We start from the raw sequence: 15,349 nt of genomic DNA, 5'->3' as shown, positions 1-15,349 counted from the left end.
GCCACCTATAAGTTTATCAGGGGCGTACCTGGGGGAAAGTTTGTTCACCAGAGCACCCCAGGGGATGACAAGGTCAAACTGTTATAAACTACTGCAAGACAGTTTCAGGCTGGACATAAGGAAGAATTTCTTTACTATCTGAGCCCCCAAGGTCTAGAATAGCCTGCCATGGCAGGTGGTTCAAGCACCTACATTGAACACCTTCAAGAGCAAACTGGATGCTCATCTTGCTGGGATCCTATGACCCCAGCTGACTTCCTGCCCTTTGGGTGGGGGGCTGGACTCCATCTTCCAAGGTCCCTTCTAGTCCTAATGTCTATAGAACTCACAATACAAGAACCAGGGCTTCTTGTATTGAAACCTCAATTCCTATATTAAGAGATTGATAAATAATAAATGCCTAACCCAATTAGGAAATGAAACTAGTAGGTAGCAAGTTTAAATCTAACAAAAGGAATTTTTTTCCCCAGTGTGCAATTCAAGTGTGGAACTCACTGCCACCAAATGCTGCAGAAGCTGATAGTTTAGTTGGATGCAAAAAAGGATTGGACACATTCCTGGAAGAAAGGGGCATCAGTAGCTATTAAACATGGGAATTAGAGGTACAACCTCTTAATTAGAACTCCCTAGCTCTTACATGCTGGAGGCTGCAAATGACTGAGAAACAGTGGGGGAAAACAAGAGCAACAACCACCAGCCAGCTCACACCCAGTTCATTCTGCCTTTCATCTCCACTCTCTGCCACTGTGACACAAGATACTGGGCAAGATAAACCTATGTAAAACAGCAATTCTTGTTCTTATCACTGAACAGCAGTATCTCTCATGGCTATTGATCTGTCTGGCATCTCCTTATACTTGGGCACAAAGGACAAAGCATCTGTGATCCTGCCTCCATGGTTCCCAGCAGGTCACTAACAAATATTATGTTTTTTGCAGACATCATTGAAAAAGTCTACAGGATAGACCTGAAAAAGGAAGTGTGAATGTTTATATGGAGCTTTTCCCAGGAACAAGGGGAATCAGAAAGGAAGTGTGAAATTGTTAGCTTGAAAACTTAGTGGGCGAGGGCAGACATTAACATTCCTGCTGGAGGCAGATTTCCCGTGAAATTAACTGTGAAGGTACTTTAAAGTGAAGGTATGCTGGATAGGCAAGAGAAACTAGGGCTTGCATTGAGATTCAATGAAGGGATGAAATGGTCAGAACCAGGAAATATTTTTGTAACAACATGTCTAAGTGGGTCAAAAGTGAATTTGTAAAAGGATATAAAAAAGGATTATGCAGTAAAGATGCAAGTTGGTCAGAACCCAGAAAAGAGCTGCTTTAGTTGGAGAGGAAAGGCCACATCTTGGAGACATGCAAGAAGTTTCTGCAAAAAGCAAAAATTACCCAGATCCAAGTCCCTATGGCAGTGGTTCTCAACCTTTTTAGACTCAAGGCACCCCTCACTAGATTAAAGCCCCCCTCAGAAATACATGCTCTTAGCTTTCACTCACCGCCCTTCTCTCCTCCCAGCTGCCAGTATAGAAATTACAAAAGAACTCAGACCACAACTGGCCAGGACATTTTTGACAACAAGAATTCATATTTGAAGTCTCAGGGGTGTACTTGGTACATGGAAGATGTCAAATTTCAGCGGATTTTGGATTTTAAAACTTCGTTGCAGAAGAACAAGGAATTTTTTTTTTTTTTTTTTTGCCTCCCTGCCTGCCATGTGACACTACCAGGGAAGGAATTCTACCTGATCGATACAAAGAGCTACTCAACAGCTCACAAAGACACTCATGGACCCAGAGGGACAGACTTCTATCTTCAGCTCCCTCTGTGCAAAAATGAAGTTTACTTCCTACCTATGGGGACATTTTACCATTTTGTGCCATCTACACTTGTCCCAGAGCCTGACAAAGAGACTTTGATCCCGAAAGCTTGCAGAAAAAGGACAATTTTCTTGCCATTTTCCAGTTGATCTAATAAAAAGATATCATTTTGGAACCAAGAGTTCTAGTTTTTTGTATATTTATCTTGAGAATCATATGGAGACATTTGTCTACCTAACAATGATAATACTGTCTGGCACCCCATAGCACCCCTTAAAAGATCTCATGGCACTAACTGAGAATCACTACCTAAAAGGGAGATTTCCAATCAACTATGATGCCTAGGTTACAGGTCTGAATGAAGGCAGAATAATAGAAACAAGAGGAACAGGAGGGAAAGTAAGAGCTTGGTTTACTCATACTTATCCTCATGGAGGTCTACTCAAGCCAAGAGATTGGCAGAAGATTTTAGTCTAGAAAGAAAAGCCTGAGTAAAAATGTATATCTGCAGCTGCTCTACAAATTTGCTATCATTTTAACATTTGATGAGATTACTTAAAGATTTAGTGGAGAGGGAGAGCAGACGGGTGCCAAGGAAAAATATCAAACATTAGAGAGCTCATCCAGATGAGGTAAGTTACTGCCTTCTGGTGCAAAACAGTCTTGAAAAAGCTACAAGTTCCTTGATTAGCATAGGTGGAAGTCTGAAGCCGCTCTGGAAAGAAATCTCAGTGTTACTCTGCCTTTCAGAACGAGGTATACAAAGTTTCTTGCCCAAGGGGCCTTACCTCCTGGCCCCCCGAAAAGGGAAGTGTATTGAAGTCACAAACTCAAAGGCTCATTAATTGGGGGAGCAGGTAAAAAGGAAGAAGAAAGAAACTGAATTGTCAAATTAGAAAAAAGACATGTCAAGTGTACCATTGAATTGTGTACTACTGACTACCAGGTAAATCTTGATTAAAGTAGGAAAAAAAAAAGTCAGAACGTTTTGACTACAGAGAATGAATAATAATTTAAAATTTGTGTAAAAATGCCCTCTGGGTCCAGATAGAAAAAACTGGCCTCAATTGAGAAAGCAGTTCTAGTAAATTTTCTGGACATTATGTAGACAACAGGACCGTGATCTAGATGGGTCTTAGCCAAGAGTCACGAGGAAAAGCATGTTTCTCTCCACCTCACTTTAATGAAAAACTTACAGTTCAACAGAAACATGCAAAAAGCCTTTAGGCCTCTGCAGAAGGCAGGCACCTACTTATAATCTCAGATTCGAGCCCTTTCCGGAACATAGATTTGGTTATTTGGCATTATCTATAGTAGAAATAGGTCCATCTATGATGCTGCCTTTGCTACCACATAACAGTCCATGCTGCAGCTCTTAGCTCTGCTCTATGTGCTGCATCTCCCTAAGGCCACTCAGGGAGTTTTAGTGAGTTGCTGTGGGCTGGATCAGCACCCTGCCCCCCAAACTCCCCAAGTGGCCCCATGTATGACCAGGCAGCTGAGATGGGGCTTTGGATAGGTAAGGAGCAGCATGCAGGAAGACAGGCAGGGGGGTCAGGGCAGAGGTGTGATCTGTTGCCCACAGGCCCCTATGACAGGCACCAGTTTTGTGGGAAGGGGTGTGTGAGGTCATGGCTCTGCCCTGTGTCCTAGCCCTGCTGTGTCACTGCCTAGTGATCCCAGAGCCTCCACAGAGACTGGCCAGGACCTGCATGGGCTGGGGCCATGGATGGCTGGGGAGCCATGTCCAGGCACAGGATGAGTGGGTGGAGCTGGGGCAGTGGTAGTCACAGCAGCGTGCCAGGCCCTGGGGTACAGCCATGATCCATTCCCCATATACAGTACTGGTGCCTGTTGCAGGAGTACATGGAGAACAGAGTGAAGTTTTACCTCAGGCCCTGGCCCTGAGATCCCAATCCCTGGCCCCCCCTATCCCAGTCCTAAACATGGCTCCCCACCATCCCATCTGCCCACATGGGTCCTGCCCCAGGAGTGGGTGCAGGGCGCCTGGGCAGAGGGGCAGGTCTGGCAGCAGCCGCCAGGAGCCACTGCTGAGGCTGCCAGGAAATGGTGTCTGGCTGCATTTGTCTAGCCTGCAGCAGATTCCTTGGCCCCACCCCAGCCCTGCTGCACACTAGGCTGCCCCCTGTACCTGGGCTGGGTTGCAGGCCAGACAAAAGCCCTGGCACGCTGAATCTGACATTTAAACCTTATTCTGCCCACCCATCTTAGCTCCTGTGTTGCATCTCTTAGCTCCTCTCTACAGCCTTGCAGAAACTTGTATAGGAAAGACTAACCCTCTTTCTGTGTCCAATCATAGGAACAATATAGTTACGAACAGGACTTGCTGGTAGAGGACTCAGAAATGGAGGGAGGCAAACTAAGCCAATCTGAGGTTTGTACCTTCAGAAATCCCTCTGGGGGGGTCTCAGAATTCCCATGACCACAATTCTACCAACTGTATGGCCAGATATGTATAAAATAGTTCAAAACTACTGGATGGTACCTGGATGTACTAGTTCCTTTGTGGTAGGAAAAGTGAGACTGCTACTTGTCTCTGCCCCTCAGAGTCCATTACATCCTCCTTAATAGGTAGATTGTTCCTAACAACTACTGGACAAAATTAGTACTTACCTGCATTTCCCAAGATCACTATTGCCTCAGTATCCCAGGTTTTAGTGATCCCTGCTGGCAAATTTTAGAAGCCCTTAAAATAATCTATGGCAAATTTCTGGACTGATGTGGCCGTCTCATGAAGACAAAGTGACACCCCCCTCCCCACCCCTTACATGGGGAAAGTAGCTAAAGCATTTGCCCTTTGAGGCACTGTCTAATTCAGACACCAAGTATTATGCCACTGATGCCACCGTCTGAGACCTCATCCTTCTCTTCAGCATCTGTAATGGAGGCCACCCCTGGCTGTGTGTGATAAATTTAAGCCAGAACATTTTAAAGTACATGTATCAGTGCCCAGTGCATAAAGACTTCTCAGGCTCCCTACAGCATTATTTCTTACATAATGTATAGGAGAAAAAGCAACTCTAAGATGAAAGCAAAGTAAACTTTGGGAATAGCTGTGCTGCTGGTGCCAGTGTCTATTCTGGTACAAAGGCAAGAGCAGAGGATTACTGCTGTAATGCTCAACACATCACTAGTAAGCACTCACAGATCTGTGCCTGTTCTGGTGGGAGTCATGAGACCCACACCACTTTTGCCTTCAGTCCTGGTCTGAATTTTTTGATCTCACTTTTTGGTGTCATCAACTGTTTAGAAGATTAGCCTTTCACAAAGGTTCTGAATCCTACTTTTAAGACAAAGCTACTACATCCTCCAAGCCACGCAGACTGAGAATGGGTCAACTGCTCAGATCTTTTTGAAGTAGCTGGGAGACATGCTGGCCTTCTGTCTCAGTCACTGCCTATGTCACAAGTGACCAACCTGCAGCACAAGTGCTACAAGCAGCACAGGCAGCCATTAGAGCACAGAGGGGATAGGCACCACATAGGGCAGGAAGCAGAGGCAGAGCACTATATTGGGCAGGTTGCAGAATGGAAAGAGGAGATCAGAGTAGTATTCAGGAGGGCTGCAGGGTTAATTTGTGGTATGCCTACCAAAAAAGTTGGTTCCCACTGGCCTATGCGCTCAGCAATTCTAGCGGTAATAAGACGGCCAGGGAGGTCAGTGTGTGAAACTGTGACAAAGGGGTTTCCAGTTCCCTTTTAAATGAACTCTGCCTATCAACAACTCTCTTGCTGCCAATAGCCTCTCAATATCTTGTTTGGTGGATCTCTTCTCTCCTCACTCAGATCCAACTTTTAGATTGCTCAAGTAAACATGATTTAAGTCCCTCATCTTTTTCCAGATACAGGGTGCAAAGTAATGGCAGACTGAGCATTCAATACAGGGGGAGGTGTTCCCTGAAGAAAGTAGCTATCAGCCAAGCTCATGAGATTATCATAAGATAGAATTTCATTTCTGTAGGTTAGGATCCATCTTCAGGACAGCTGGGGTAAAGCCATTTCCCAATTCATCTTTTTGGTATTGGCCGGTACAGGAACTACTGGTTTAGGTTAATTCAGACATTCCAATGCTATTAAATGAGTGGGTAAGAACTGAGCAAAAAACATTTTTTTCCCTACCCCAAGACAAAGGTGGCAAAAAATGTCATAAATCAGCTTGCTTGTTAGATGACTGGTCCTTTTCCAGCAGTTAAGTATTTCAATGAACATCTGTTAAAATATAGATTTTGGCAAAATATTTTTTCCTTTGCTTACCTGCTGTCATGTCATTCATTAATCTCAAACAGTTTAAGCCAACAATCTGAGCAGCATCCAGTACAGACCTTCTTTCAGCATCTGTGAAAAATGATGGAACCTGGAGAATGGAAATTACAGAAAGAGCTAGCACCAGAAAGTCAGACTTCCAATAAAAATGTTTTTTTTTTTTAAATCTGAAACCCTACATACTCTAAATGCCCCAAAGATGCCCATCCCTTATCTTAGTCACTATAAAATTTTAAGGTGGAAAGATAGTAGTCACTTAAAACCCCAAATTCACTCAGTATTTTGCGGTCCCACTGAAGCCAGTGCTCAGAGACTACTAAATAAGGGCCTCAAGCAGGAGTGTGAAAAAATACAACCTGCACACCAAATGCACTGTGGAACCTCATCAGGACTATGGTACTGTCTCCATTCAGTGTGCTACATGTAGCACACGAGCTCATCTAGCATACGGCTGGTCTGTGCATTAGAGGTGCACTGCTGATCCATCAGTCTGATATCAGATTGGTACCAATAGACTAAGTTGTCTACATTGGAAAATTGGCCTGATGCTGCCAATAAGTGCCTGTGAATGTGCGCAGCTGCAGTGCAACATGCAGGCAGCTAGGAGCACAGCTGGCAGTGTGGAGAGCTGCCAGCAGTTGGTGAGTCTGCTGGGGTGGGAGGGAAGGGGAGGGTGGTGGCAGATTAAGGTCCCCACAGCCAGGCATGGAGGGGTGGGGTGGGATGTAGCTGTGGTTCATCCGGACAGCACGGGGAAAGGGTGGCTCCCGCTGCTGCTGCATGCATCCCAGGAAGGCTTGGGGGGCAGCCATGTGCCTCTGGATCCATGCAGGGCGAGGCAGGCAGGCTGGAGCCAGGGCTGCACCAGGCTCATCTCAGTGGGAGTGGGGCTTGAGGCTGGGGCTGCAGCCACCCCAAATTTCCCAGCACTGCCACCACAGCTCAACACCCTACCTCTACCCACACACTAGGAAGAGCCAGGGCTGTGCTGGGCATGTGGCTGCATCTCCGAGGCCCATCCCTGCTGAGGAGCCCGGCGCAGCAGTCTGCCTGCGCCGATTTGAGGGCACATGCTCCATGCCCCCACTCTGTGCAAGCAGTGGTGGGAGCTGCCCCTCACCCCCACAACAAGCTGCGGCTCCATTCTATGCCCTGCCCTACCCTGGCTGGGCAGCCCGACCCCCTCCTTCTCTCCCTGCAGGGTGGGGGCATTGATCTGTTCCCTCCCCCATGCCCCTCCCTCCTTGTCCACCATAATGGACTTACAGCTGCATGCAGCTGTATCGGAAATTGGATCAGTATTGGCCGATATGCCTCCTTAAAAACTGGCTATCGGTATCAGCCCCCAAAATCTCTATTGGTGTACCCCCTACTGTGTATGCCTGTGCTGCTGGACTCACCCCATGTACTTCACAGGGCCTGCCTGGGGCATCTGCTGCATGTGGCGCCTGTGCTAGACTGGCCTTGCAAACTGGATCTGGGTATGGTCCAGTTCAGGCCCACAGACAAGCTCCATGTACCAAATCCAGTGTGAAGGCCAGTCTAGCATGGGCACCACATGCAGTGCGTCTCCCAGATCAGCTTCGAACACAGTGTGCAGCACATACTCCAGTCCAGTGCCAGGCTGGATCCAGCATGAGGCTAATCTATGGGCCTAATCCAGCTACAGTCTAGCCCAATGCCACTCATCTGGCCATAGGGCCAAATAAGTTTGACACCACTGACCTAAAGAATATATGTAAAACTACACAGGGAAGTAAAACACTTTCAAGGCAGAACATAATGTCTGGATCAATTTAGCCTAAAATAATTTGACAAGTGAAAAAATAGTTGAAATAACTTTAATGTTAAGATCAGGGAAAAATAAATACATATTTTAAATAGTATTGTGCTGTTTTGCTAGTCATGTGGTGTCAGTTTAAAAAAAAAAAAGCCACCCTGAAAAAGCCCGGCTTTTAATTCATTTAATTCCTTGATATACAATTTCTTATTTTTGATTAGGCTAAACATTCTATGCAGGCATTTCATTACATTTACCTCCTAACTATTTAAGGAATTGTTCAGTACTTAATACAATCCCCATCATAGCCCTTTAACCTACAGAGCCATTAAAGATACTTTTTTAAAGCTTGTCCTTCAATATAGACATAATAATGTGAAATATGTATATTTCATTATCATGTGTTTAGTTTGTATTGCCATATTAAAAAAATTAGGTTAAGGCTCCTGCACCATTTTTACCTGGATAGCATCTCAAATTGTATTTACTTTATAGAGAAAAATGCAATAGCACAGATATCAAATTCAAGCCAGAAGCATGCAAAAGTTACAGTTCAGAGGATTTACTGCTCCTCATAATTACTTACGGAAATAACACAGTCGGTTACTGGCTTTTTTAGGTTATTCTCAGCAGTCTCCTTCAACTTGGTCAACAGCATAGCTGTTATCTGTTCCACACTAAAGAAGTGCTCCTCATCCATGTACATCACCTGTACAAAAGAAGGAAGTCCATCATCTGAATTGCAGAAAAGTGGAGTTAAATTTAATTCTTCTGGGGACTATGCTGACCAGCAATCTCTCTTCTTCCAACGTTCTCAACCTGCTCACTGAACAATCAATGTTATTTTTTATAACCAAGTTCCACCCATTTTGAGCCCATGCACAGGACATAATGATGTATTTACACAACTGAGTGGCAATAGTAAGTGAATGAAGCCTCCTGGATAAAGTAGATGGCAGTTGGAGGAAAAAAGGCACAAATTTGTTAGTAAGGTTAGCATGCAAGTACAAACCCATAAGCCACTAAATTTAAAGACCAATTTTCAGACTGTCCACTACTATAAAAAAGAGTTAAGAGATTACCCAAAGAAACATTCATTTATGAAGTGTTTTTATCTATAACACCACTGTAAATCACTTTTATATTACATATCTTCTGATGATGATGATGATGATGATCATGTTAAAAGCCTAGCCACCAAGGTATATAGATGCATACATGAAAAGAAATGCTTCCAGAAAGTACTGCCGTCTCTCTCTATGGGCCTTTTAAAAACTTAATGCAGCAAAAAAGGTTACTTAGAACTTGATACAATTAAAACGCACAATCAATTTGTTGTTCGTTTAAAAAAGTGTACCCATTACTGTTATAAGTCACAACTAATATTCTTTTAGTCAGAACAGAAAAAACTGAGTTTGCAGAGATATTCCTTACAAACAGGGAAGTTTTGGGGGATTTTTTTTACCTAAATATGTAGGGAGTTGTGATGTAGAATGACAAAAATTGACATGAGCATCCAAGAAAGATTTCTGTAAGTGAAACATCTTTTATTTACCAATTACATGATCACATAACACCTCAAAGATCATTTTTCTAGAGCCACACGAATATGCACACCAGAGTATTTTCGTGGTCATAAAGGACCAGTACATTTTTCCCAACACATTTTTAAATGGCAAATTCTATTTTTTAATATTATTTTGTTACTTAGCCTAAGTATGCTGAAGCTCTGTAGGCACAGCTCCAGCTGGTTCAAAATATAGAAATTAAAAACACTATGCCATGAAAAGCCTTGAATGGTAGCAGTTAGACCAGCAGACCTCTATTTCTCAATGGAGCTTAACTCATTTGGGAAACAAATATGACCAATAATGGTAGCGTTTTTTGGTTGGTTTTTTTTTTTTTTTTTGGGGGGGGGGGGGAAATCAGCTACATCTCTACAAGTCTTTGCTAGCATAGCTATAAGATCAAAACCCAAACTAGTATAGGCAAGACCCTATATGTTATATAAGCAGATTGTGGACTTGGTCCTGAAAGTGACTTACATACTATTATACAAAGAGGTTTTCTTTGTGCACAAAGATGCTACTCATCTGTAGCCCAGAAAACGATGTGTGGTACTTGAGACATAGTATGCAACCATGTAATCAGACTATCACAGTGCATACTGCAGGGAGGACAGAAGTCAAGTTAGTACTTCAAAGCAAAACCAAGCTACATTACAATTATCTTAGCAGTCTGTCTACTAGTATATTTAAGTCATACAAACTAGCACTGTGGAAGCTCTTGCTAAAAGGTTTTATTTGGTACAGCCAACATACTCCACTTCAGAGTAAAAGTTGGCAGTTCAAGGTAACAGCCCCTGTGGAACAAGAGCACAGAACAGCTTTTATGTGAATTAAATGAAAACCCTGATTTTCATAATTAAGTGCAAAACCTTTTGATTTAGCCACAGGAATTAGAAAGTTATACTGTAAACACAATACATTTACCTTGACTCCAACTCCACTGTTTTTCATGGGAACCAGATCATAGCTCAATTTCTCTCTCTCTTTCTGAACAAAAGGATCATTAAATGCACGGCCATGGAATCTCTTAAAGTTAGATACCGTGTTGTTGGCATGAGTAATTTGCTGCAAGAGAGGGAAAAAGAAGATGGCTTGAAAAAAAGACATCACTTAATCTGGGCTTTAGACACCAAGACTAAACCTTCTGCCCGCAATAGGTTGTATTTTGAATTGATGGTTCAGTCACTTGACATCTCTCTCTAAAGTATTTAAATTTTGTAGTACTGGAGTTCTGGGCTTACCACATGGGGTAAATGAACAAGTATACTGCAAAGCTTGCTGTCTAATGGTGCACAATGTCACAACAGAACAGCGAGGTACAGTCTGTTTAAAGTGTTAACAACAGCAATAAAAAGCTTATTATTTTCTACCAACTACCTGTAACTCTTAGCCCACAACAAACACTGACAAATCTAACAGTATTGCTATCTACATATTGAGGAAGACTTCCTGTTTTTATCACCCCAAAACAAAGAAAATCCACACCTAGCAAGAGGTGGTATAAAAATCATCTTAACTCATGGTCATACAAGATGAAAGTGCTTAAATCACAAAAGGAAAAAACATTTTGGTAGCATTTTATAAACTATATAATTTATATAACTATATAATTGAACCTGAAAATTAAAAGATCTAGTTTTTATAATACGAAAAGATTTTAGAGTCACTGTGTCTCAAACATCCCAGTGTGTCCTACTTAAGATTACAACAGTAAGACAGTTAGAATGCCATATTTCCTCAACAGTTTTGATCTCCAGTGCTGTCAGATATACTTACTATATTTTGACATTCCTTTGAAAATTTACCAGAACACCACAGCAAGGAACAGACTGGAAGATTAGCAATGATGTAATTAACAGTTTGCAGAGCTGCCTGGCATTTCATTGAGAATGCATAACATTAAAAATGTTAAACTGCAGTTAACAGTGTATTGAATCCCCTGTTTTGAACAAGTGACAGCTAAATTACTTAGTAAGTTAATAACGTCTAACCATGGAGAACCAAACATCCATGCTTACAAGGAAATTTTGACATTCACCCTGTAATGATGTTAAGAAAAGAATGCTCACTCTTAGATTGTGGTGATTTAAGATGCCAAAAGATGACTATATCCTATCTTTATAAATGTTTGCCACATGACAAACTGGCAAATTCTATTTTCAAGCTACTATGATGGCAAAGCATGACAGCACCATAACACTGAATACTGCTTTGTAATTAAGTTAATAACAATCTCTCTCTAACACAGTTTCTAATTTGGGCATTCAACTGTTAGTTGCAATACAAGCTACTTCATTTTCCATTTAGCTTAAGTTTCTGGACAGCTTTTAATTAAATGATCTAACTGTGAGTTCCCCGAGTTATGTTTAACAAAAGATTCATGAGAGTAGGAAAAAAAATCCACTTTTGGTTCTTATCTAGTAGATCAACCTGTAACCAAAGATAAATGCCTGAATAATGGACAACAGATATTCTGAACACTTGTACATTTTTCTAGTGCATCTCCTGTTTGTTCATAATTAAACAGAAAGCTTTTAAGACTGAAAGAGTCTCCATTGGTGCTCTCGCCATGCAAACTTATTGCAATGCCTTCACCACCTGACAATTTGAATAGATTAAAAAAGGCTTGGTTTCTACTGATAGCAGTTATATTTAGATATAAACAACCCAAAGCAAGATAATTGGGTTTATACATTTGAAAAATTAAATATTATATTTGATTATTTCTCAACACATTTCAAGATTTTTTTGGGGGGTGGGAGGGATTTAATACTCCTACCAACAACCTCAGTAAAAAAAAAAAAAAAAAAAAAGGTCAGGACCCAGATCCTCAAGTGTGCCTGATGATCTAGGCCAAAGTTCTTAGTTCATATTTCAATTTAAGTAATCTCACACACAATTTCCATATTTGAAAGATTAAACTTTCAATTCAAGGAAGTTTTATTCTTGAATCAAATTTTTAACAACACAAGCTGGGTGACTTCTTTAAAGTTAATAAGGAAAATGTCAAACCAGAAAGGACTATTAAACAAAACATTTTATTTTCCTGCAGGGATGCTCCACATTTCTCAGAAGCAAACAGAGCAGGGACCAGCAGTCTGACAATTAAGATCAAATAAGTTTATCTATTAGCTAAACTTTCCCACATGTTCCATTACTTGAAACAGAATTGAACTTTTATAAAATTACTAGTATCTGAACTTTCCTTCAGAAGCTGACCTACCTGATTCTTAGCCGAGACACCAATAGCTCTGTTTTTTGAACCAAATGATACAACCGATCTGAAATGAGAGAGAGACTTGTTAGATCAAGTTTCATATTGGCAAAAAATGCTATGGAAAGCTGCTGCACATCTCTATTATTTGTGTGCATATAATGAGACTGTGCAAGCTAAGCTGTCGTTCATTATACATACTGATACACTACATTAAAAATGAATCAACTATAAAGCCTTGCTATAAACCACTTGCTTTTCAGTTATTTCTTACATGTACGCACCTGCATTGCCTCTTAACTCAAGGTCACAGGATTATGCTTTGCATCCCAGCTGCATTTTTTATTGCCTGATCTCAATAAAAGGGTCAGTTGTTCTGAACACTGAAAATAATCTCTTTAACCACCCAACTTATCCAAGAATGGGGGGTGAGGGGCAGGAGGAAATATGCTTTTTTTTTTTTATATTTTACTTACAATAGGACAGGGGTTTTATGGCTAACATACTTGAACAGAGAACTTCAAAGCTCACAGCTAGATGTTGAAAAAAAAAATGCTTTTAGATTTGCCTTTTATTATGAAGCTGACTTGGAGCATTGGGGGAGGGGAGAAAAGGGCCTCCTGAGGCACCACCCACTAGGCTGGATCCAGAAGTAGGAACACCCCCACTGGCTGGCAGAGAGTCCCAGACCTGACCAGGCCAGTTCCAGAAGATCTGGTCTCCAGGGATGGGATTGGGAGGGCGGGGGGGGGGCCATACACACTCCCACCAATGGGACAACGACCAGGGTTGCAGAAGGGTTGAGCAGCCCCTTAGGCACATGGGTTGTGATCCTGGCTGCATGTGTGCCCCTTCTCCCATTCTGCAGCTGCCCAGAGTCCCTGGCCCAGCTTCTCTACAACCCTACCCATTCCCCCTGCCACCTACTGTTATTTCTACATTTTCTTTTAGCCAAGGCTCACCCCCTTACCCACTCAGTAGCAGATGCATGTCCCAGCTGGGGGGGAGGGGAAGGGGGGGGACAGTAGATTCTGGGGTGCTCTTTACTTCCAAAAAGTGATCTTCACCATAAAAAGGTTGGAGAACACCATTTTAAGCTGTTTAACTGCCTGCAGCACCAAGGCAAAAAATCCTGGTCATATCCAGTCCACTCTCCCTTTCAGCATCCCCTCTCTGCCACTGTCCAACACAGGCCTATTTTTACACATAGGGTTAATGGGGACTTGACACCCACAAATCAATAGTTAGCCCCCTCTATTATGGGGGGGAGGGGGCTATTGGTTATTTGTCAATTGATTTGGGTGGACAATTTGAGTCCAAAACAGGGGGGAGCGAGGTCATAAGTTTAAAACAATTGCACCAAGGTGGGACCCCGGAGAGAGTACATTGGACAACACCCACTGGCCCCTAAATGAGTCCAGGGAACCAGTGGACACCACCCAGTGATACTCTCTCTCTCTGCTCAGAGACATGAACAGACAAGGAACAGGAAAACAGCCCCAGTGTGACACAGAATACCAGGCAAGATGGACCCTGAGTCTGACCCAGTAAGTGCAATATTGTTTTTGAGCATGTAAAATACTGCATAACTTCAGTTCAAGCTAATCCCTTTATCTTTTTAAATAAGAAATTAAAGCCCAAGCTCACATAAAAACTTTCCTCATCAAGCTAAAAAATGATTCAAATAGGACCTCTCCCGACTCAAAAAAAGGAGTCCATCTACCAACTGCCTGTACTATGTGAAACGCAGACATCCACCCCGTTTTGTGCATGAGCGTTAGCAGGGCAATGAAATTAAAAGCTTCAGTGTCGTCCCACACGACTAGACACTCCCTCCCAATAGGTGGCACATCCACTCAGCAACACAGCCCTACCCCAATACCACCCCCTGCACCTCGGTGCATCCGTGGGATCTTTTCCATCCTCCTTTAAGAGAGCAGCAGATCATCGGAGAATCACCTAGAGCACCCCGCTGCTCCAAGCGGAGTGGCGCCCAACTAGAGCATCCTACCCAGGTCTGTCTCACGGGAACTGAAAAAACACCAAGAGGGAGTCTCCCCAGGGAGCCTGGCTCCATCGCTTAGAGAGCGCCTGCCTCCTTCCCTCCCTGCCCGCAATCCTGGAAGGGGGCTGAGAAACTGGCCCCCCGGCCGCCGCGCGAGCAGCAGCTCCGCCCCAGGCCGCTTTACTCGCGGTCACAGGAGCCAAGCGCTCATGCAGCAATGCCTCCCCCCGCAGAGCTCCCGGAGGAGCCGGAGCAGCCCCCGCTGCAGGGGGACGAGCGGGAGCCTCCCAGCAGTTGTAGCCCCCGCGCGGCAGCCCCATTGCACCCAGCCCGGCCCGGCCGCACTCGTTCGCTCACGGAGTGCATCTGTCGCTGAACTCGTTGGCGACTGTCTCGATGCCGCCGGCGCGAGCCACCGCGATGTAACAGCTCTGTGCACCCACGTCGAAGCCCACCACAGCCATAGCGAACTGGTGCTGCCCGCGCGGGGCAGTTGCGAAGCGATGCTGCGCAGCCGGCGCTGTCCGTGCGATCGGCAGAGAAAGCTAGCGCCGGCGCCGCCGCCGCTTTAAATACAATGGAGCGAAGTTTCCAGAAACTGCGGCAGCGGCGGCGCCGGCTCCACGTGCGGCTTCCGCTTCCGCCTTCCTCAACCTTCTCGAACAATTCCAGCCAATGGC

At 43.7% G+C, this 15,349-nt stretch overlaps 1 protein-coding gene across 1 annotated transcript in view; it reads right to left on the bottom strand.

The window, feature by feature from the left end:
* The window catches only part of HSPH1 (heat shock protein family H (Hsp110) member 1), a 43,373-nt gene extending 28,225 nt beyond the window's left edge, over nt 1-15,148 (bottom strand). Inside the window, exons 1-5 of the mRNA XM_019530115.1 lie at nt 15,027-15,148; nt 12,674-12,731; nt 10,375-10,515; nt 8,469-8,591; nt 6,094-6,193 (exon numbers count right to left, since the gene is read on the bottom strand). Coding sequence (XP_019385660.1) covers nt 6,094-6,193; nt 8,469-8,591; nt 10,375-10,515; nt 12,674-12,731; nt 15,027-15,133 — 529 coding nt within the window. The 5' untranslated portion in view covers nt 15,134-15,148. The remainder of the gene's footprint in view (nt 1-6,093; nt 6,194-8,468; nt 8,592-10,374; nt 10,516-12,673; nt 12,732-15,026) is intronic.
* Nucleotides 15,149-15,349: the final 201 nt, after the last annotated feature.

The sequence above is a fragment of the Crocodylus porosus genome, unplaced genomic scaffold (genome assembly GCF_001723895.1).
Source record: "Crocodylus porosus isolate Cpor-Errol unplaced genomic scaffold, CroPor_comp1, whole genome shotgun sequence".
NCBI lineage: Eukaryota > Metazoa > Chordata > Crocodylia > Crocodylidae > Crocodylus > Crocodylus porosus.
Note: the sequence above shows the minus strand (reverse complement) of the source record. Positions and strands in the feature narration are given on the sequence as shown.